The sequence below is a fragment of the Aotus nancymaae genome, unplaced genomic scaffold (assembly GCF_030222135.1).
Source record: "Aotus nancymaae isolate 86718 unplaced genomic scaffold, 86718_ANA_hifiasm-v0.15.2.pri h1tg000044l, whole genome shotgun sequence".
Taxonomy (NCBI): Eukaryota; Metazoa; Chordata; class Mammalia; order Primates; family Aotidae; genus Aotus; species Aotus nancymaae.
In genome coordinates this window covers 7,219,285-7,244,063 of record NW_026988458.1, presented here as the reverse complement: position 1 = coordinate 7,244,063, position 24,779 = coordinate 7,219,285, and the positions used below count along the sequence as shown (strand labels likewise).

Here is a 24,779-nt window from a genome sequence, read left to right as displayed (position 1 = left end):
CCTTTCTCCACTCAGGATGTTGTTTTTTGAAGTGACCTAATCGTTCACATTTGTAGCGCTTGTCTCTCTTTTCGGTTTTCAGAGTCTTGGGTACTGGGTTTGCTTTCCCTCTCTCCAGGTCTCTAAGTTCTGTGGCCCTCCTGGTTCATATTTTCAGTAAGGCCTGGCAGATGTAGGCTTAAACTTGACCTCTGGTGCATTCGACCGGAAAATCTTCGCTTTTTGCTTTTGCTTTCTTCACCCCTCCTTGCATGTACTTTTTGAGCCTCCCCTAAGAGTTCCTCCATGGACTTGTTTTTCCAGTTTTCTAGTTTTTGCAACTTCTTTGCAATGTCTGGCCAGCTATTAGTAACAAAATTCTAGATCTAAATCTGCATATTTCTTCATTTATTTTCTTAGTCTTTCTAAAAATTTCATGGGGCCGCCATCTTTTTCCTGTTGTATGTCAAATGCTCGAGAAAGATTCTGAGCTCAGGGCACTGATTCCCGAATTCCTTTAATTATCATTTCCCTACGATCTTTCATGTTTTCTCAGTAGACTGCATTGTTATTATCCCATTGAGGATCTTGGGCCAGGAATTTGTGGTCTGCTGTGGGAACACTTTGGCCAGGAGGGTGTTCACACTCCAAAATTGTCATAACAGCCCTACAAATCAACCCCCTTCCCTCCCCTGAGAAGAGGATACCCAGGCTAGACATTAATTTGGCCCAGGTATACCACTGAGGGTCTAGGAATTGATCAATTTGGTCTGCTACCCTGTATGAGTCATCTAACAGTGGCTTAAGTTCTTTCTTTAAATCTCAACTTTCTGAACTAGTCAAAGGAGCATTTACAAAGCAAATGGTTCCTCCTCTCTAGGGCACCTCTCTTAAAGGAAAGAGAGCTGGAGTTGACTCCTCGGAAACAGAGGGGAAAGGAAGATTTTGAATGTCCTTTTTGTATTGCTCTACTTCATGTTGCAGAGCCTCTAGGGGAGGATACTTAGGCCGATAAGGAGCAGTAATTCCCAAGGGTTAGGGTGATAAGGGGGAGGAATAATCCGAGTAGGAGAAGGATCTGGGACTGGGTCCAGGGCTGCAGCAGCTTCCTGGGGAGCTGCCTGGGGAGGGGATAGATCAAGGTGGGGGAGTTGAGTGGGGAAGGTGGTTTAGAGGGTCCCAAGTGTTGGGATCCTTCTGCCTAGGAGTTGGTCTCATCACAACTGCTTTGGAGAGTGTGAAATCAGATCCTTTCCCTGCATTCTTTAGGGAAAAGAGAACAGGTCCTTTTCTCCAGCAGAGAGTATAGTCTATTTCTTCTTGCAAGACTGGACTTTTGTCATTCACATATTGAATTAAAAGTTGATGCACCCAATCCTCATTTGATCTGAATTTTGGCCAGAAGACAGCAGGTTTGATGATGGCTTCCTTGGTCCAAATGAAACAATAATTTATCATCTGTTGCTTCTTCTTATGCCTAGTCCTTTCATTTTCCTTCCAATATTTTAGCATGAGACCTAATGGACTATATGAGAAGATCTGTCTATCCCTGTCTTTACCTTTCCCTGTTTTACTAGGAGTGTTTCCCCTCTTGGAGGTTTTTGGATGGTTCTTTGAGAGTGGGTGTGGCTCAACCTCTTTTTACTAGAGGTCTCTTGCTTGCCTTTTCTGTCCTCCAAAGGTTTGCTAAGGCTCAGTCTTTCATACTAAAGATTTCTTGCCTACCATTTAGCCCCCGCCTTCTGGAGGTTCCTTACACCCTTCTCTTACTTTATCTACTCTGGCCACCTCCCCAGAGGAAAATTAGGTTCCTCTTAGCATTGGCGGGACTGTATAACCCGCAACGTCAGGATTCCTACAAGAGGGCCCCCATTAGCCTATGAGGTAACCATGGAACCGCAGATTGGACTCACTCACTCCGCATAGCACCAGTGCCTGTTACCATTCATACTCTTTCAACCTCCAAGATATCCTGACCACCAAGGAAATACTTCTCCACCCTCATGGCTTTTCTTACCTTGGTCTATGCACAGAGTTACCTGGTCACTGCGGTGTTTCTGGAGGCAAGTCTTTCCTTCCCACGTTTCTGAGAGTCCGGGTTTATTCATCACAGTGGGTGGGGTCTCGATCTTTAGCCTCTGAGGCCTCCGCAATGAGGCAGTGGGATGTGTCTCCCCTGGGAGAAGACCAGAGACCCCTTTCCCAGAGAAGAATGGGAATCCTGAATGAGCCCCCAGATTGTTGGAGATAAAAGTGCTCAGTGCCGCAAAGTAGAACCAACACTCAGGCAACAGTTATCTCAACAAGGCAATTTACTTCTATAGAAGGGTGTCTTCTACATGCAAAGCGGAGGCAAGAGAGAGCACCTAGAACAAAGTAGGGCAGCAGTTTTTATCCCTAACACAGACCCTGTTCCTGTGTCCTCCCCCTGTGGGCTGGGGTGAGACCACACAATCTAGGCTAATTTCAACTGGGTACTGTCGACATCATCAAGTGTGTAAGGGTAGGCGTTTGAGGGGAAGGACGATTACATAGGTGATGGGAAATGCTTGGACATGTTTGGTCCCAGCAGAGACAGGGAGGGCTGATAGATGAATGGGTAAGATTACTTTTTTAGAATAAAGCAAAGAACAAGAAACTGAAACCCTTTGAAGAGGAACTGTTTGTTCTTAACAACATGAGTAGCTGGGATTACAGGCATGCGTCACCATGTCCAGTTAATTTTTTATATATTTAGTAGAGATGGGGTTTCACCATGTTGGCCAGGCTGGTTTCAAACTCCTGACCTCAGGTGATCCATCCACCTCTGCCTCCCAAAGTACTGGGAATGTAGGTGTGAGCCACCATGCCTGGCTAGCTAAATTTTCTATTCTTTAAAAGTCTTGAAAATAAGTTCTTCATGTCGACCTGTATTCTTTAAAAAAAAGAAGTTATATTAATACAAATATTGAAAAAACTATGAAATTATAATAATATCCATTTTTTGACTTAGAATAACAACATTAGTAGATAATGTTTCTTGGATCTATATAACTTACATTGCATTAAGCTTTTTCTCATTAAGTTCTTCAACAAACTTTATAATATAGGTTTGATTTTTGTCCATAGCTTACAAACAAAAACTAAGCCCTAAAGAACTTTACTGATTTCCTCCAAATCTCACAGCTTCATGACCTGCAATGATGGAGATGGTCTATTTGATGCCTGTTCATCATTTGGTGCTACCGCATTTTCCAATAGCTGCAAAAATAAAACAGTAGTAGAAGCAAGGATTACACACCTAGCAAATTGCCCAGAGATAGAGTTCAGGACATGACATCCCAAAACATAGCACCCTGGCATTTGAGAAAACAGCAGTAGCAAAAGGATCTTTCTCACCCTTCTGCTACTCAGCGTCTTTCTCACCCTCACCCTTCTTCCTTGAAGCAAACTATAAACCTAGGAAAGTCTCTTTGACTTTTCTCCTGCCCTTCTCCCCGAAGCAAGTCAACAGATCTTCATGTCAGAAGTGCCAGTCTACACCTGGAGGAAAGAAATGTTTTTATGTCTGAAAACACAATGACATGGAGAAAAATCTGAACAAACAGGTCTTGCTAACATTCTCCTAGTTTATTACCATTAGGTCACACACTTTTGGTCCAATCATATTGCTCCACAACCGTCTACTCTTTATCAAACATAAGCATGTCTACCTGCTTATTTTCGGTCTTCATTTTTGTATGCAGACGCCCATGTCATGTAGTGCTTAAATCAACCCGTACGTTTTTCTCTTCTTAATCTGCCTTTTGTTATTGGGGCCTCAGCCATGAACCCAAGGTTGCAAAGAAAAGATACGTATTTTCAACGCTTACACCAGCCATCTGTGACTCTTTAATATTGGTGCGGGGCAACCTGGGAGACGATGGAATGATGTCAGGGGGCAGGCATATAAAAATAGAAGAGATTATATTGTTAGCAAATGTTGCAGAGGAAAATATTTCTCACCCATTACAAGAGTCATGGATGAAATTCCCAAAAACAAAACAAAGATTAAAAGAGAAAAGCGTACAACTTTATCTATCGTTTTATACACACAAGATTCCTTAAAAAGGAAGACCCAAAGGAAAGGGGAAAAGTGTGTTTGTATGGACTTCTGTCACACAGACGTATGACTGGAGGACAAAAGGTGTGACCTACTGGTAACCAACCGGGGAACTTAGACCTGTTTGTTCAGATTCTTCTTGGTGTCATTGTGTCTTTGAGAATAAGAACATTCTTTTCCTCTGGGTATAGGGAGGAAGATGACCTACTTTAAGGAAAGGCTAGCTGGTTTTATGACCTGCTGCATGACAGTAGGGGCAAGAGAAGGTCAGAGAAATCTTCTGGCTTCTGCAGCTTTCTCAGCTTTCTTCAGCTTAAGATACTCATTATGCCAGGGTGCTATATCCTGGGGTAGTGTGTCCAGAACCCATCACATACATTACTGAAGAGCTATGTACTAGGCAGTGGGATATAAGTCAGCGGATTTTTTCTCTAATTCTACCTTGGAGTAATTCAAGGTCTAACTGGAGACAGAGAGACTTCATGAGGAATATACCACAATGGTGTAAGTGCTACAATATGATCAGCTGAACACAGTATACCCTGTGCTTGGTTCAGCAACAGCCTTGGATGCAAGAGAAGCGTGAAAAATTTGTAATTGCAAAAATGTGGGGTCAACCCAAATACCCATTGATCAATGAGTGGATAAAGAAACTGTGGTATATATATCCAATGGAATACTACTCAGCCCTTAAAAGAAATGAATGAATGGCATTTGCTTCAACCTGGATGAGATTGGAGACTATTATTCTAAGTGAAGTGACTCAGGAATGGGAACCCAAACGTCGTATGTTCTCACTCATAAGTGGGAGCTAAGCTATGAGGATGCAAAGGCATAAGAATGAGACAAGGGACTCCTCAGGGGGAAAGGATAGGAATGGGGTGAGGGATAAAAGACCACAGATTGGGTGCAGTGTACAGTGCTCAGGTGATGGATGCACCGAAATCTCACAAATCATCACTAAAGAACATACTCATGCAACCAAACACCACCTGTTCCCCAATAACCTTACAGAAATAATAATAATTTAAAAAGAGAGAGAGAAAAGGCTGGGATTAGCACTTCTCACGTTCTCTTGTAGTAAGGCCACCATGTTATACTCGAGTGGGACAAAGTGTCTTAAGTAGACCTGGGAGGTCAGGTTTCTTAGGTGTGTTTTTATTAGTTATACTTGTTATCTGCACCCTGTATGAGATCAAATACTAGTTCAACCCCTTAATAGTTGCATGGTCTTGAGCAAAGTAATTAAATCTCTTTGAGTATCTGAGTCACCAACTAGTAAGTATAGTTACTGTGAGGCTTCATTAAATGATGTCTAGATTATGAAGCCTCAAATTACTTTAATCCCTTTGAGGCTCTCCTAAACTAATAAGTGGGGCCAAGTTATTGTGAGGACTCAATTAGATAATATATAGAAATTGTGAAAACCCACTTAGGTAATGTAGATAAACTGTCTTACACAATGCCTGGCATATCATTGGTATTCCATAAATACTAGCCATTATTCCTTCAGCGTCTCTACTCCACATCATTACTGTCATTGCTTATTTTGTTTCATCAGGAAAAAGAATCAAAGACTTGGAAATGGGCAGAGGGCGTTACTGGGTATCCTTTTAATGGAGAATTGGCTATTGTTTTATGCAGTGCTGTTCAGTAGAACTTTCTGTAATCTCGGAAAGGTTCTGCCTCTGTCCTGTCCAGTAAAGTAGCCACTAGGCACAAGTGGCTTTTGAGCATTTGAAATGTGGCTACTGTCACTGAGGAACTGATTTTCTTCTTTGCCAATTGTTATTCTGTTTTTGTTTCATAATTATAAACGTAACTCTGCAATCCAGCGAGGCATGGAAGGGATTAAGGAAAACATGGAACCCACAGGGAACTTTAGTGAGAGTGTAAAGATGACAGGCTACTGTGAGCAAATGGGGTGCAGAGTGCTCTCCAGCTACAGAAGGAATGGTCTGGTGGTGAAGATAAACACAAGTCAAACATATTAGAGTTGCCCACAGTCACCAACAGTGATCTTCTTTGGTCTTACCATTGCTGGACCCACAGCGCTCCGTGGCCTCCACAATAATCATGCCTTCTTTCACCTTCCCAAACCACTCAGGCTTGGCGGTGCAGACAAAGAACTGGGAACCTTTTGTGCTGGGTCCAGCATTTGCCATGGAAAAGATGCCAGGACCTGTCTGTTTCAGGATACAGTTCTCGTCATCAAATTTCTCCCTGTAGATGGACTTGCCACCAGTGCCATTATGGCATGTGAAGTCACCACCCTGACACATAAACCGTGGAATAATTCTGTGAAAGCAGGAACCCTCACAACCAAATCCTTTTTCTCCAATGCTCAGAAAAGGAAAGTTTTCTGCTCTCTTTGGAACCTTGTCTGCAAACAGCTCGAAGGAGATGGCCCAAGAACTTGCCTTCAACAGTGACGTCACAGAATACGGTGGGGTTGACCATGGCTAGTAATAAGGGGCGCCCAGTGTTGGCAGCATCTGCAAAGCCTGTTTTAATTTTATTTAGTTTTAATTAATTTTACTTTTTTTTTGAGACGGAGTATCACTCTGTCATCCAGGATAGAGTGCAGTGGCGTAATCTCTGCTCACCTCAACCTCTGCCTCCCGGGTTCAACGATTCCCCTGCCTCAACCTCCCGAGTAGCTGGGACTATAGGTGCATGCCACCACACCTGGCTAGTTTTTTGTATTTTCAGTAGAGATGGGGTTTCACTATGTTGGTCAGGCTGGTCTCGAACTCTTGACCTCAGGTGATCTGCCCACCTTGGTCTCCCAAAGTGCTGGGATTGCAGGCATGAGCCACCTCTCCTGGCCTAATTAATTTAACTTTAAATAGCCATATGTAACTAGTGGCTATAGTACTGGACAGTGTAGGTTTAGCTAGCTCTCTGGGCACTGATTTTAAAGGACTTTGGACATTTCCTTGTCTTTCTATGGACTAGGCCATTTTAAAACTCTTCAGAGGTGGAAGTTAAGGTATTAGTGCAAATGATTCTTGTTGATAGCAAAGCAAGTGAATTTTATTCAGTAGAAATAGAGCTGATTTCTATCTTATAGATAAAATGATCCAAATACTGCATTTTATTTCCCTATTGGACATTAATTCATTTTGTGTCTATTAGTGAATTCATTTTGGAGTACTGATTGCCCATATATATACCTACTCTTTAAATTATTTTTGAACTGGTTTTAACATCTTATTGGTTTCCTCTTATGTTAGTGAGTTAAATAAAAACCTTCCTGTGTTCATTTTATGCTTATATGAAAGTGATGATTTTATCTTGAAAAATCAAGTAGGCCAGGCGTGGTGGTTCACACCTGTAATCTCAGCACTTTTGGAGGCGAAGGTGGGCAGATCACTTTGAGCTCAAGAGTTCAAGACCAGCCTGAGCAACATGGCAAAACCCCATCTCCACTACAAATACAAAAATTAGCCAGGCATGGTGGCACATGCCTGTAATTTCAGCTACTCAGGAGGCTGAGGCTGGAGAATCCTTTGAACCCAGGAAGCAGAGGTTGCAGTGAGCCAAGATCATACCACTGCACTCCAGCCTGGGTGACAAAGCAAGACTCTATCTCAAAAAAAAGAAAGAAGGAAAGAAAGAAAAATCAAGTAGTATCACACTCTTATTTTCTAATAATGCTTTCATTTTGGAACAGTTAAATGGGGCAATGGGAAACTTTTTCAATACAACTTGTGTTTCTGGTTACTTATATTACTGTATCTACTTTTCACTTGGGGGTACGGATTGTAGGAAGTTACATAATGTGTTTATTACAGGGTTGAGGGTTAGTCCTGGGAAATAAAACAAAATACAATAAGAAATAAATTATATGCCTCGTGCATGAGTTGGCCATTTTTCCCCGCTAGAAACCTGTCTTCACGGATCAGAGATTGCAGGGCTTTAACTATAATGTTCCTGCTCATTGTGTTGGTTTATATTTCATTGCCATAAGAATAGAACAACTTGTGTCTTGGGTTTACTCACAATATCAGGCGAAACGTGAGAGCATTATTAGATATCATGGCATGGCACACAGAAACACAGGAAATACTGGTTCATGATGAGAGGAGGAGATAAAATGCTTATCACAAGGTCCAGTTTATTCTTGTTTGGTCTTCTGTTTCCAGCCAAGTTGTACAAATAAATATACAGTGTCATTTAACGAAGAAAATTATTCAAGAATTGAAAACAGAAACATTTCCACAGATCAAGAAAAACTAGAGCTGAATTTTGTCATGAGCAGCCTGAAAGCAGAGGGAAAGTTTGAGAAATGGCAAAAGCTTTTAAAATAACCGGCATCACACATTCACAGACCACATTTTATATATCTGACCACACATAACGAACCATAACCCTTATTAGCTTCTGCTTAGAATCATTTTGTGGGCAAGAAACAGTAACTGTCTGTGGGCAGTCAAATATCGTTTAAGGTGAAGATTGTCATGGTTTTATGTTTACCACTGATTACCACTGATACTTTTCAAAATGCCCCCCAATAGCTTGTGAATAGAAATAGGTGTACTTTATTCGGGGTAGTTAAAAATCAGCTTTAAAACACAGCTAGATCAAAGTTACACTAGAATTTTCCACCACCTCCCAGCAGGGTAAATGGAACACCCAGCTGTAGTAGAGATTAAATTAGAGAGTTTTGAGCATGCAAAAAGGAAGGGGGCAAGGAAGAGTAAGAGGCATGTGATTGCCATACAGATGACATAATTATTAAGACAACAAAATAATGTTATGGAAAAGGGAAAGTGTTCACAAAAGAAGGCTGAGCGTAAAGGCGGATCACAAGCTTACCAACGTTTTATAGTTCCTACGACCACTAAAGATGTACAACTGATATATTTCTATGGATTAAAAATGAGAAGAAAGCATCAAAGGGTAATTTCTTATAACTTAATTTTTTATTCTTTTAAGTTTTTTTTTAACAATATGTTATTTGTGTTTAAAAAGTGAAAAATGTGGAAAAAAGAAAAAAGAGAAAAGAGACAATGAAAGGGGGACATTAAAAGAATAAGGGAGTCACAGTGAAAAGAAGAAAGCTTAAATTAGAAACAAAAGTGAGAGAATCAAACAGAAACGGCCCCGCTGCCCCCTTGAGTCCCTGGAGCCACTGCCCTTTGAAGCCTGCAGCCACCAGGGCACGTTTGTTGTGATCGTCCAATCGCATTTCCTTCTCCTCTCTGCTTACATTCCTGCCGTACCAGGACGCGTCTGGCAAATTTTCTGTTTTTTTGTTTTCTCCCTCCTGGCAGAGTGACACAAAATCTCTTCGCTTCATGCAGTGAAAGGGAGTTAGTGTTCCTTAGGTAACCTTCATTTTAGTAAATTAAATTGCTGAGCAGACGCATGCAGAAACGTACCCTGCTGGCCTGCTGTGAACAGGCAGTCATCAAAGGTGATCGGGAAGCCTGGAGGAGCTACAAAGGCAAGGCTTTTATATGGAAGAAGTTTCATTAAAACTGTAACTCTCTATCTGCATGGGAGAGCAAAGATCTCCCTTGTGAAGTTTCTAAACACAACCAGAAAAAAAAAGTTAAACTAACATAAGTCAAAGGAGGTGTTTAATGTATTTTTAATTTAGGCGGCTCCAGGCAGACAGATACATCTATGTGGAGGTGATAGTATTTTACCTCCTCCATTCCAAACACTTGGCACAGCTACAGATCATTGACGTGACAATTCTAATATTTAGAATTCTTAAACACAGCTCTTATTTTCATTTGGATTGCATCTTGGCAGAGCGACTCCTTAACTTTTTATGGTTATTTAGAGCTGCAGTCTAAACTCCTATCTGTGCAACCTTTGCAGTTTTTATGAAAGATAATGTCTTGCAAGCTGCAGATGCTCAATTAGGAAACCATGTAATAGAAAGATGTCTTTGGGGCCAGAAAAAGTTAAGATTTCAGCTCAGCTTCTTAGCAGTGTATGACCTTGGATGAGTTAACTAACCTCTCTAATACTTGGCTTCTTTCTCTAAATAGGAGAATGTGCCTACCTTACAGTGATGTGATGAGGATTTAGAGGTATGACCCACCAAGGAGGGTGCCCAACACACAGTAACAATTTAATAGTTAGGTGTTATTTTGGTGAGGGCATTTCAATAGAGGTGTGTTTGAGCTGGGCTTTTCCTTAACATTTTGTAGTCCAGGTTTTAATGGTCTTGTATCAGACACATATATCTATAATCCTGTATCAATGAATAGAATATGACTAGGAACTATTAAAAGTAATATGGCGACTGGGCGTGGTGGCTCGCACCTGTTAGCCCAGTACTTTGGGAGGCCGAGGTGGGTAGATCACCTGAGGTCAGGAGTTCAAGACCAGCCTGACCAACATGGAGAAACCCCATCTCTACTAAAAATACAAAATTAGCCGGGCATGGTGGGTGGATCACCTGAGGTCAGGAGTTTGAGACCAGCCTGGCCAACATGGTGAAACCTTGTCTCCACTAAAAATACAAAAATCAGCTGGGCATGGTGGCGGGCACCTGTAATCCCAGCTACTCAGGAGGCTGAGGCAGGAGAATTGATTGAACTCGGGAGGCAGAGGTTGCCGTGAGCCGAGATCCACTGCACTCCAGCCTAGGCAAGAGAGTGAGACTCTGTCTCAAAAAAAAAAAAAAAAAAAAAATGAATAAACAGAAACATTTAAAATTATCTTATTCTTAATAAAGACCCATAATCTTTAGTTTCTAGTTCAAGACCATTCATGATCAGCCTTTATCTTTCCCACTATTGTGGCATGTAAAATTGTAGACTTTGAAGCATATTGCTGAAATTATAGTTTTTTTCTCATGATATTCTTTCCTAACCAACCCATAGTCCGTATTTTTATGGTTAGAGAGTAGGTTCAAATTTGACAGCAAAGGCTTGACTGTGGGTAATCTTAACTAAATCACAGAAGAATATTATTCAAATTAGAAAAAAACAAAATTAGAAAAAACCATGAATAGTCTAGTGCTCCTGGATTTTTCTTCTTTCTGGTCCAGTTATTATGAGTGGCCTTAGGCAAGCTACTTCTGACTCAGTTTTCAATAATACATAGCCACTCCTGGTGTTAAAAATGAGTTTTTACAAAGCACTTCCCTATAGGTAAAATAGAAATAATAATACTTTGCAGAATTGAGGTCATAGGTATTAATTGTGTTAAGTTCTAAGCAATGATGTAGCAGATATTTTGTTTCTAGGACAAGATGTTGGCTTTTACAAATGCTTTGTTCTCCTGTGTAATTACAGATCCCTTTAAAAGTATATTAAAATATGAGTTTCTGTTTAAATCTTCTCAGTAACATGTTCAAAGAATACCAATTCCATTAAGGAAACATGGTTTTCTTTATTATCAGCTTCTTTCATACAAATACTGGATTGTGAGTGCCTTAAATTCACTCATGAATGTAACTATTCAACATTTATTCTACTTATTACTTATGATTTTGTCAGTTAATATAATAAGATTACATTTGCAAGGCATACCTTCTAGAAGGTGTTTCTTTTTTGGCACTGTGTTGATAATTCAGTAGCTGCCACATTAGTTGTATACATTAAAATAACTCAGAACTTTCAGTTAAGGTGAATTGCCAGCCATGGATAATTTAGAACAATTATCAGCTGATTATTTAATGCTACTTTTAAAATAAATTTTTTGAAATGGTTACTAATTGTACCATTTATGAAGTATCAATTTTTTAAGAGTGATGTTTTACTATAGGAAGGTAAACGCTTAAAACAAAACATTACCCTGACAGAAATAAGGACTTTCCTGCCCCAGATTCAGCCATTATTGGAACAGACTTCTCTACTGCTGTTTCTTTAACCTTTGCAAGAGCACAGTCCGTCTTTTTCTGGGATCGTGTTTTTGATTCACTTCCTGCTTTGGTGATACATTGAGACTGAGAAAAAGTGCTCCCTTACTTCTGGCAAAAAAAATGCCTTAATTGGATGTTTACCCTAATTACTACATGGAACATAACATATTTTGACTAGTTTTAGGGACCTTAAGCCCTTCCAAGGACCTGGCAAAATCCTTCCTGTCCTGTCTTTTCTCGTCACTGGGGAGAACACCGCAGGGAACACTGACACAGAGTCATGTGCACGCCATGATCCTCCACAACAGACTCCCCACAACCCCGACCTCAATTAGCAAGACTGGACGTAATCGCTCTGCTAAAATTCCACCTTTCATATTTTGATTCGGGTGGTTGAAGAGTAGCACTTTTGCCTAATAGCTCTAGTGTCTGGCCACCAGAAGAAAAAAAAAAGAGGTAATAACACCTTGAGTTAGTCACATCCAATACAGATATTATTCTGGCAAATAATTTCGTACATCAAAAAGTATAGAAAATAATAATCTCCTCATCACATGATTCAGAGGACAGCCTAGTCACTGGAAACATATTCCTGGCCAGTTTGTTTTGTCTGAAAAGATAGAGCTGTTTTCCTTTCATAAGTCTGCAGTTTGTGATTACAAATAAAATGAAAGTAGGGAGTTTTGGCTTCCAGACAATCCTGCCTTTTGTACGGAGGAGTGACCTACACAGGTACAATTAAGTCTACTTTCAGAGAACCCCATTAGTAACACAAACACAACAAACAAACAAGAAAGTTCCTATTGAAATTTAGCTGCAAGTTTGGCCAGGGCAGTGGCTCGTGCCCAGTAATCCCAGCATTTTGGGAGGCGTGGGGATCACCAGAGGTCAAGAGTTTGAAACCAGCCTGGGCAACACGGTGAAACCCTGTCTCTCCTAAAAATACAAAAATTAGCCAGGCGTGGTGCTGAGTGCCTATAGTCCCAGCTACTTGGGAGGCTGGGGCATAAGAATCGCTGGAACTTGGAAGGTGAAGGTTGTAGTAAGCCATGAAGCCATGATCATGCCACTGCACTCCAGCCTGGGCGAGAAAGCAAGACTCCATCTCAAAAAACAAAAAAACAGAACTTAGCTGCAAGGTTTAGAGTTTAGACACTTGTCTTTAAGCTCATGAGGAAACAAAGTTAGGAGGCTTGTTGACTAAAATAGATCACCGTAAGTGTTGTCTTCATGGAAATGGGTCCCTTTAGCCATGTTTTTAAACTAATACTTAATTTAAAAAGGATTTCTGTAAACTAATTAGGTTTCTCAGTTTTATCTAATTGAAAAGAGATGTAAGAACTTCAGAATTTCAGGGTTATTAAGCTGGACCTGACAGCTTCCTTATGTGGAGCTGAGACCTATCCCTTTGCATCCTCCTTTTGTTGTGATGTAAGCTGAATGAGCCTCAAGCAACTGCAATAATCAAAATGCATCTTTTTATGAAACAGACGGTTTGAGGTTCAATGAGACGATATTATTATAGAGGCTCAGCTGACATCTTTGGCAATGACGTCATTGTCATTTGGGCTTAAAGGAAGTAGAAAAGTAAAGAAGGTGAAATTTGATATGCACATCTTCTGAATTGCTCGAGTCGACTGATTTTTACAGAAATAAATCTTTTCTAGCATTTTAATCTTATTTTCAAGTAATCTAAACAAGAAAAGGAACATGAGCTTGGCGTAGTGGCTCACACCTGTAATCCCAGCACTTTGGGAGGTTGAGGTAGGCGGATCACCTGAGGTCAGAAGTTCAAGACCAGCCTGGTCAACATGGTGAAACCCCTATCTCTACTAAAAAAATGAAAATTAGCCGGGCGTGGTGATGCGTGCCTGTAATCCCAGCTCCCAGGAGGCTGATGCAGGAGAATCCATGGAACCTGAGAGGCGGAGGCTGCAGTGAGCAGCGATGGAGCCACTGCATTCCACACTCCAGCCTGGTCAACAAAGTGAGACTCCATCTAAAAAAAAAAAAAAAGAAAGGGAAGATGGAAAGCAGGGAGAATCTTTGAATTAAGGGAACCATGCTGGGCCCTCCAGACCCCACAGGGCTGCCTACTCTTGGACACTGTCTCAGTATTCCCCACGTGGACGCCCAGTGCTCTAAGAAGAGTCCCAGAAAGGTACAGCTCATTGGCTGAATTTTCTGCATCCGCTTTGCACTGGCCTCCCCTCCCTGCTCTATGTTCTGTTCTTACCCACACTAGCTCCAGATAAGAACAAACTAGCCTGTAGACCTTCCATTCAAGAGAAGCCAAAATTCCTTATCAACGTCTGCATTGAACTGCTCTGTTTCAAGCACTGTAATTTTATGACCAACTTTGTTGATGTCTCTCTTAAAAGGAAAAGAGAACTGAAGAACAATCTGGGCTTGAGCCTGCTGGTGAAGGGCGGTTCTTGGAAGGAAGGAGCTCCTCTTGGTGAGGGGAATTGGGTGAAGAAAGGTGATTGTTTTGCTCTGTTTACAGGATCATCTCTCTACTGTCTTTAAAAGCTTATTAAGAACAACCCATCGAGACCATCCTGGTCAACATGGTGAAACCCCGTCTCTACTAAAAATACAAAAAATTAGCTGGGCATGGTGGCGCGTGCCTGTAATCCCAGCTACTCAGGAGGCTGAGGCAGGAGAATTGCCTGAATCCCGGAGGCGGAGGTTGCGGTGAGCCGAGATCGCGCCATTGCACTCCAGCCTGGGTAACGAGCGAAACTCCGTCTCAAAAAAAAAAAAAAAAAAAAAAAAAAAAAAGAACAACCCGAGGAGGTTTCCCAGCATGTTGCTTTAATTTAGGCTGTTTTTAATTTTAGGAGAATGAAAATTCTCTATTTGGTAATTTCCTTTCTTGCTCAAGGTTTGTTCCTTTACAAGGTTTTTGCTTCTTATCAGCTTGGCCACTGTTGCAGCTATTGTAACTCAAATGCGGACAAAGGGGGAAAAATACCACTCTCCAAAACAAAACCACAAAAACAAATTAAACAAGATTTTTTTTTTGGCAAGTTGCCTTCAAAAGGGTGTAGTTCCGGGTAACAAAGAGTGCAGCAAGTCTCTGGAGTCTAAACGGAGCCTGAAATCAAGGAGCTGACTTTAATCTTTTTTGGAAAATAAACAACTTGAACATAACCCAAAATGTTTTCCAAGGAACCACTCTACCCTGGGGTCCTTATACTGAAAGAGTGGGTTATTTACTCACAGCATCAGTATTTAAAACTTCGATTTCAAACATTTAAAAATGTTTTCTTGCCATCTACCCATAAGTCACAAAGTGGCATTAGCAAGCATGGCCACACAGCCAGTACAATATATGTGGCCGCGTCTCGGGTCTTTGCTGCAGATAGAATTGAGGACAATCGCAAGTAGAGTCTAGAAAAAGCTTAGTGAGATATCCAGTCATTTTTCTTATGAAACATACTGTATTTTGGAAACTCATTAACTTTGACTAATAATAATTTAGTCTTTTATCATGTTGGGGATCAAGCTGACCTCTGACAACACAAAAGTGAATAAGACACCACCCCCACCTCCAGAGTTTATAGAGGAAAGACAGGCAAACAAGGGAGGAGCAGGGAGATCTGTGCTGATGGACAGGAACCACACTGGTATCTGCCCACATGGAGGGATGCCTCCCTCAACTAAGACAAGGGCAGGGGATGGGCTGGGTCCTGTCTGTCAAGCTGGCCAGAGAAGAGGACATGAAACATATGATATGGTTGAGAATGATGTTTTCCCCTGAAATAATCTTAATGGAAGTGAGGAGTGAACACGAAATCCTGAAGTTTTTCAATCACTGCCCACAGCATCCTTTGGTAAGCAAAACGTATGTGAGGTCTCATATTTTAGCTTGAAAATTAGTGGGACAATTGTATCCTATTCCGTCATATTAGATTGCTCCTTACAGAATTGCTGATTTCAAAGGTCTAAATGTTTAAATAATGGTCATTGCACAGGGTGCAGACATCCGAAAAGAATGCCTCCTATGAGTTGCCACTTGTATTTCACTCTATGCTTTGATGTGCCCACTGCTGTGTTGGGGACAGGCATGTGACAAACCACAGAGGACCTTTGGGACAAATGGGGAGCTGCGATTGTTTGGAATAGCTCAGTTGGAGAAGTGGACCATCAGGTGGACTGATGTGGGTGCAAACTTGCCCTGAACTGTTCCATTGATGCAAATGAGGGGAAGCCTGTGGAGGGCTGGGAGCAGGAAGTGGTGTGACTGTGCCTCCTGGCTCGTCCTAGTGGGGAGCTGAGGATGTCCTGGAGAGCCAGAGGCTGGGATGAAGATCCCTTGAAGTCAGGAGTTTGAGAACAGCCTGTCAAACATGGTGAAACCCTGTCTATACTAAAAATACAAAAACTAGCCACGTGTGGTGGTGCGCACCTATAGTCCCGACTACTTAGGAGGCTGAGGCAGGAGAATCGCCTGAGCCTGGGAGGTGGAGGTTACAGTGGTTGCAGTGAGCTGAGATCACATCACTGCCCTCCAGCCTGGATGACAGAGTGAGACTCCATATCAAAAAAGAAAAAAAGAAAGAAAAAGAAAAAAAGAAGGAAAGAAAGGAAGGAAGGGAAGGGAAAGAAGGAGAAAGAAAGAAAGAGACAAAGAAAGAAAGAAAGAAAGAAAGAAAGAAAGAAAGAAAGAAAGAAAGAAAGAAAGAAAGAAAGAAAGAAAGTCAGGCACCTTTAGGAGATGAAAGGTGAGGGATAAATGGTGAGAGACATGGTAAGGAAGAGAGGGGCTATTTGGGAGTTCTTAAGGGCTATAGAAACAAGACATGGAAAGTAATGAGTGGTGAAAGCTGAGGAGGAAGAGGAATGGTCCTGATGGTGATGGCCAATCTTTGCTGAGTACTCCCTACGTGCCAGGCGCTGCCCTGAGCACTGTCCATGGACTGTTTTACTCAATCCGCATTACAGATCTACATAAGGCTCATTTCCCAAATGAGAACATTAGGACTGTCACAGAAGCTATGTAATTTTCCCAGGATCACAGAGCTTATAAGTGGTTGGTCCAAGATGTGGATTCAGGTATACACTTAAATGACTGGTCAAATCCTGTTGCCATTCATTGAAACAGAGAATCATCATCAGCATCATAACAAGAGACTGTGACATTTATTGTGTTTATGATATGTCAGACCTAGGCTTATTCTAGGCCTATTGAAGAATTTAACTGATTTAATCCTCAGACAACTGTGTGACAGGGTGCTATGTGTTCCCTTGTATTTGTCTGTTCTTACACTGCTATAAAGAAGGACCTGAGGCTAGGTGCAGTGGCTCACACCCATAATCCCTGTACTTTGGGAAGCCGAGGTGGGTGGATCATTTGAGGTCAGGAGTTCAAGACCAGCCTGGCCAACATGGTGAAAACCCATCTCTACTAAAAATACAAAAAATTAGCCAAGCATGGTGACTACTTAGGAGGCTGAAGCCAGAGAATTGCTTGAACCTGAGAGGCAGAGGTTGCAGTGAGCTGAGATCACCTGGGCACTGTACTCCAGCCTGGGCAACATGAGCAAAACTCCATCTCAAAAAAAAAAAAAAATACCTGAAACTGGGTAATTTATAAAGAAAGAAGTTTTAATTGGCTCACAGATCCACAGGCTGTACAGGAAGTGTGGCTGGGGAGGCCTCAGGAAACTTACAGTCACGGTGGAAGAGGAAGGGAAGCAGGCACCTCCTACATCGCTGGAGGAGGAGGAAGGGGAGAAATGCTACACACTTATAAACAACCAGATCTCGTGATAACTCACTCTCACCGTGACAACAGCAAAGGAGATGGTGTTAAACCACAAAAAGCCGCCTCCATGATCCAATCACCTCCCACTGGGCCTCAACACTGGGGATCACAGTTTAGCATGAGATTTGGGTGGGGACACAGATCCAAATCATGTCGTCCTTCATCTTACAGATGAAGAAACTAAGGCACAGAGAGGTTAGGTCACTTGACCAAGGTCACATAGCTCGTAATGTGGAAGAGTCAGGATTTGAACCCATACACTCTGACTCTAGAGCCCATACTTTTAAAGACTTTATTATATTAAAATTTTTGAAACTTAATTTAAGGTACCTGCCTATATCCAAAGGCAATGTCTTTCAGAGAGTCAGATTTATTGGTTAAAACTCAGAATAGAGATCTTGTCTAGGGATGAAGATATGGGAGTCATTGGCTAATCAGGAAAATTTGAAATCTTGGATTTGCATGGGATCACCATCATATATCACAGTGATCAGATGACCATATCCATCATTGTAGGGTCTTTTAATCTCCTCTGGCTGGGAGAGTGCTATTTAGATACCTGTTCCACAGCTGTGGAACTAGGACTGTGGAACTAGCCACTCTGTTTGCTCAAAACAGTTGGCATCATCATCACTGCTGTATTCATCTCACATATATGAATATTTGTTTACCTGCAAAAATATCATAATTGAGGACTTGGCAATGCATTTATTTTGTTATGATTTTTGGTGGATTAAAAATATCACAGTATTTTTGTTCTCTGAGGCTATGGTGTTTATAATCAGAAAGAAATGAAACACTGAGGCAATTAATTACATAATTAAGAGAAAAGTATCATTTGAGATAGTGGAAGGGCAGAGTAATTATTTTTCATATTGAATTATCTCTCAAGTTGTCTCAGTTCTCCATCCTGTGTGAATATGCCTGTAGCAGCATTGTAATCCTTAAGAACAAAATCCAACCCCTCAATAAAAAGTGCACGCTACAATGGAAATGAAATCCACAGAAATTTTCCCCAAAGTCAGACTTTTTCTCAGAAAGGAAAAGTTTAAGAATATGTCGAAAATAAGAATATTGTTAGAGGACATTTCTGACATTTAAAGGCAAACATCTGCTATTTTGTATTATTTGTTTGTTTGTTTGTTTAGAGACAGGATCTCTTCTGTTGCCCAGGCTGGAGTGCAGTGGCATGATCTTGGCTCACTGCAACCTCCGCTTCCTGGGTTCAAAGGATTCTCCAGCCTCAGCCTCCCAAGTAGCTGAGTCTACAGGCATACACCACCACGCCTGGCTAATTTTTGTATTTTTAGTAGAGATGGGGTTTCACCATGTTGCCGAGGCTGGTCTTGAACTCCTGGACTCAAGCAACGTGTCCATCTCCGCCTCCCAAAGTGTTGGGATTACAGATGTGAGCACCAGGCCTTTCATCTATTTTTTAGATCCTTCAGGATTGTGCCTAAATGATGCAGAAATAATTAGCCAGGAAGTCATGAAACCAATGAAGTGGTTATCCAGTTTGCGGGAAATTGAACCTGGTGAAGCAACTGAATTCCACTGACAGGGTTTGGCTCTGCGCCTCCACCCAAATCTCTCCTCTAATTGTAATCCCCGTAACCCCCACGTGTCAAGGTAGGGACCTGTAATCGCCATGTGTTGAGGGAGGGAGGTGACTGGATCATGGGGTTGGTTTCCCCTGCTGTTCTCATGATAGTGAGTTCTCACAAGATCTGATGGTTTTATAAGTGTGTGTAAGTTCCTCCTTCATTCTTAACTCTCCTGCCCCCATGTGGAAAAGGTCCCTGCTTCCCCTTTGCCTTCCACCATGATTATAAGTTTCCTGAGGTCTCCTCAGACACCTGGAACTGTGATTCAATTAAACCTCTTTCCTTTATAGATTTCCTAGTCTCAGGTATTCTTTACAGTAGTGTGAAAATAGACTAATACACCCATTCTATTTTCTTTCTCTTGTGGAATCATTCAAATTTTTTTAGTCTGTAGAAGCATTCTAAATGAAAGTGAGAATCTCAAAATTTGACATAGGTTCCCATGATATTTTAACATAGCCCCATGGGACTTTATTTTACTTGTTTTAGCTCATGTCATGTTTATTGCCACTGGGTGGAAGAAATGTTATTATTCACACTATGAGGAAGATGGGACAGGATCCTAAATGTTGAGGTGACTCTCTCCAGGTTATGGAACCCTCAGGGATATAGACAAGATTTTGAACAAAGTTTTCGAGGAGAAATCTAACTTTCTTTACTCTATCAGATTCATCTAGGTAAACACTTTCTCAATCACAGTCCAATTCTAGTAATACCTTGTTAGTTTTAGTTGTTGGTGACTTAGCATCACAAGAGACAAATTGTTGCCATCATGGCAATTGGTTAACTACTAGGACAAACGCCTTGTGTTTATACTCAAGGAGCATAAAGTGCCTCTGAAGATATGCAGCGCTGTAACTGATAAGGATATGCTCAGCCTGTGGCGGGAAGTCTGCAACAGAAGAGGAAAGACCATTTTTTGGTCTGTCCTTTATGTCAGAGAATCCACTGACACCCTTCTGAAATCAGCTACTGTTACTTAAAGAGAAAACGGAGGTCCTAGGATGGAGACCCACCTTAGGAGACACAACTCTGTGATGGACCTGGGATCAACCTTCAAAGCTTCCTCCGAACTCCTTTTGATGTGAGACTCTGGGAGGACCTCATTTTCTAAGGTGGTTCAGCTTATCATATGCAACAGATGTCCACATGGTTTAAACCTGTGTTAACACTTCCTTTTGATTTTTTTCTTCCTCCCACTGAAAAAATATGGAAAAGAACAAAAATAAATGAATCTTAGCTAAGCCAATTCTACCTTAAACCAAATCCAGGTGAAGTTTATAATTGGCATTATGGGATACCAATATGCTATATATTCATAATCTATAAATAAATTTTCCTATAAACTCACTGTTAAGCAAGTAGAAATCTATTTGTGGCGTATGATGATTACAATATCATTTCCCCCACACAATACCATGTTTTGAAAAATAACAGAAGGAAAAATATAAATGTGTCTAGTGATAACATTTGTGTTATGACTGAAGACTTTTTTTTCCAATTGAGAAAAACAGGTTGCCCTCCTGAGATTTTCAATTAGCTAATTGAACATTATTTCTTCTGCTGAAGAGGGTCCTCATTGCCTGAATTGTGACTTTGTTATTATATTTGAACTCCTTTCCTTGCTGGTTCTTGCCCCCAGGATAGCTTAGTTGGCTACTCTGTCACAGAGTTGGGTTCATGTAGTCACAATTGTTCAGAAATAGAAACTTGTCGACGTCTCTGCTTTGATCGGTAAATGTATAATAAATCAGCATTCAAGAAAGTTATTTTTAAAAAGCCCGATTTTCCTGATTTTGTGATCATGACATTTATGCACAGTAGATTTAGAACAGATAATGTGGATTTTATTGCAGACAAGGTCAGGAAAATTAGGATGAACAGAGTCCAAGTCTCCTCCAAGACTCTCACGCCCTGGCTTGTCTGAAGTGCCAGGAGTTCAAGATCCTCTTAATATGAAATATGACGTGGATGGCAACAGGCACAAAGGTTCCTTGTCATTTTCTTTTTGCCAGGGGTTAGAGATCATGCGTAACTCTCTATCTACACATCTCTCTGTCTCTTCTATCTCTGTCTCTACCATCTCTGTAACTACGCCTGAGGCACTCAATCTACATCTGCTTGAATGTGGGCAGACAGGTCAGTCATGCATTCGTTATTGTTTTTCCCTGCTGAAGTAGTATTATAAAACATGCCAGCAAAATGTTTGATTGTTATGTTGGTTCTCAAATCAAAACTGTTTAGGCTTTGCCATATCTCAGGACTATTCAGAGTATTTTAAGATCATACAAATAATCCCAAGCTTTCCAAGAATAAGTCCTGGGAACCACTCAGCAAACCCAGCTACTTCGGGTCTCATCCATCTACACTTTTCTATTTCTATTTCCAAAACCATGCTCTTTTTTTCTCCTCTCTCTCTTAAAGATGGCTTGCATGACTTCTTAATAGGTTCACTAAGATAAAACACTGTATTTTTTTAAAAAAATGATCACTTTGTAAATGTAAAGAATAATGTGATTGATGTCAGCATATTCTAATTTTGGCTAAATTGAGGTTTTAACTAATGCTCTGGCCCAAATCCTGAGGACCATTAGCAAACACAGACAAGCGGTGGCTTATGTGTGTTTGTATGAAATCCGAAGCTGGCTGTCTGTTTACAAAATAGACTTGGTTCCTGAAGACGACTTCCTGGAGCCTTCGTGTTGGTGTAGGGTTTCTTAGCCAGCACATACAATGCCCTGGAATTTTAAAAGTCCTGGATTATCCAGTCAGCCAAGCAAAAGTGTATGGGTTAAAACAAAGTAGAAAGAAAAAGGATTTCAATGAGGATCTTTTGGTTTTCTGTGCCTGGGCCTTCCCTGAAGGACTGCTAGATGGACTTCATTATTGGGAGAGGCCAGAGGTCACATTCCTGGTTTTTAAGGCAATACCAACAGCAGTTGGTTACTAAGGACACTACCTTCCCTTCAGTTTCAAAACCAACTTTTATTTTCAACTCATTAGCGGCTGATGGTGCCACACACAGGTGTGACAGGGCATGAGTTGGACCTGTCTGCAACAGCCCCCTAGGGCTTTCCTGATGGTCCAAAAGGTCTGCTTTCGGTTTTTAATGTGCTAAAGCTCACCCGCATTCAGTGGAAATCAACCAATTATTCTTAAATCTGATTATTCAAGGTAGCAAGATGAATATATTATTTAGTGACATACAGACAACCAAGAGAAAAATCGAAGAGACCAAATGTTCACAAGCTGTTGCCTGTGAGAGACCGTGCTGCTGGTGAGGGCTGGAGTGGGGACATCAGGGAAAGATGGCTTTTCTTTGTAAGCCGTTAAACACCTGCTTTTTGTTTGTTTGTTTTTATTATTACAAACATTTTGTGTGTTACTTTCACTAAAAACAAACCCATGTAAGTTAAAACATTGTTTTCTGTTCATAAAAATTTTTCCACATGACTCATTCTATTCTTTAAGGATAACACACATTTTACCCATGATTTAAATGTCCAAATTAAGGTATTTTCTCCATTAGTAAATGTTTAGTATCTGGACCCTAGGGGGAAAAAAAGACCTGTCAAAAGCACTTTGTTATAATACATGTTTCAGCAAAGCAGTATTTGAAGGAAGGAGAATCAGGAGTGTGTGAGAGCAAAGAATGGGAAGCACTGAGCTTTGGGTTAAGGGTTTGTTTTTTTTTTTCTTTTTACATCTATAGGGAGAATTCAGAATACAGTGTAACAGAATTGTTGGAATATAGGTTTTTCAACTTTTATTGTCTATTTAAAGCACTGTAATAATTTTTAGCTGTACTTATAAACCTAGTTAAATGTACGCACTTTGAAGACAAACTTGGGTTTAAACACTGGCTCTTCCTCTTGGCTCTGTAATTTCACTCCCCCTTTGCATAAAATGCATCCAACAATAGTGTCTACCTACAGGGGTGTCATAGAGTTAAATGAGTGATCAGTGTGAAAGGATTAGCACACAAATACTTGCAATACATTTTTAAATGATTTGCCAAGAAAATCAAATGATTCAATAAATGCAACACACGTATACACATGTGGGAAATTAGGCATAGAACAAGTACACAGAACACAGATGGTTATTACTGTAATGTAAGTTGGATATATTTTCATCTTTGTCCTGGTATCATAGATAATAACATTTTCTCACTTCTGAATGTGGGCGGTACTCACAAATTCCATGTTCATATCAATGCTTGAAGCTGCTGAAGCAAAGTGATTTAGTAAGAGATGTTAGTTTCTGCTGACGTAACATCAGGAAAGAATTTCTCCTGCTTTATACTTTTCCAGGGGTGGTTTTATTTTCTCAGAAAATTGAATATACTTGGTTCTTGTCCAAATCAATGCCCCATACATCATTTAGAAATTATGTCCCTAAGGACAAAAAATTCCAAAAGACAGGACCTAAGGTTAGATCCTTTTCTCTCTGAGGTACTTTTATCATTCTAGTTTCACGGGAAAGAGCCAGATGTTCCCTGTAGCCAGGTAGACAGCAGGGAGAGGAAAGCGTTTGTGTTGTTACTCTTTCTATTTGAATTGGTTCATAACTTGGCCTGTCCTTTTCTCCTAGCTAAATAATACTTTCAAATGTGCTCTCTAACAAATTTCAGGGGATTCGGCTCAGGTTGTGGTCTACAACTGCAGTGACCATCTCTATGTTAAACACATCCACATTCACACAGACACACTCACACACACACACACACACACACACACACACACCCCTCTATGCATGTTGATGACTTAACATTAAAATGGGAAGTTTAATTTTGGCATTTTCTGATTTGCTTATAGGTTCCCAAATCATAAAAGTATTTTTTAAAAAGCAAATATTTGTTATTAAAAGAAAGCAAAAGCAAACAAAACATGAGGGCAGACAACAGTGAGCTCTCATTAGAGACGCTGGAGAGCATCCATGCATTTCTTAGGTCTTCTTTAAGTACGTGAATATTGATTGTTGGAAGTTTGTGGTGAAAATAATCTAAAAGAGCAATCGCAACTTTACCCATCTATGGTGCTTTAAATAATCTGAGGACCTAATCAATAATGGCAATAGTGACTCATGTCTGAAAACAGAAAATATCACTGTTATTACCCAAAAGTTGATTTCACATAGGATGCATTCGGAAGGGTTTCTGCAACAGGGGGAGCCTGTCTGACCTCTTCACCGACCCTCTCATCGCCCCCCTTTCTATGGCTTCCTCCTCCCTGGGTGTCCAGGCTGTTCTGAGCTCCTCCTACTCCCATCCGCAAGTTGACTTCACTCTCATTACCCATCTCATCATTTTCGGAAGTAAACAGTAAATAAAGCAGGCTTTAACTCTACTCCGAACAGGGCCAGCTCTATCTTTACTGGGCTGCGGTGGAATTTGGAGCTCGGCCTAATCCTCTCATCATGTTCAGGGCCCCAGTGGGTGAAGCCAGTCCCCTCTTCCATGGCCCACCACAATCCATGCTGACAATCTACCCCAAGACACTCTCAGCACCT

General features: G+C 40.9%; 1 protein-coding gene across 1 annotated transcript in view; it reads right to left on the bottom strand.

The window, feature by feature from the left end:
• LOC110569580 (uncharacterized) overlaps window positions 1–24,568 on the bottom strand; it is a 29,967-nt gene extending 5,399 nt beyond the window's left edge. Inside the window, 4 exon segments of the mRNA XM_064361883.1 lie at window positions 3,018–3,087; window positions 6,096–6,522; window positions 21,874–22,006; window positions 24,387–24,568. Of these exon segments, the coding sequence (XP_064217953.1) occupies window positions 3,018–3,087; window positions 6,096–6,522; window positions 21,874–22,006; window positions 24,387–24,568 (812 nt within the window).
• Between the last annotated feature and the right edge of the window lie 211 nt (window positions 24,569–24,779).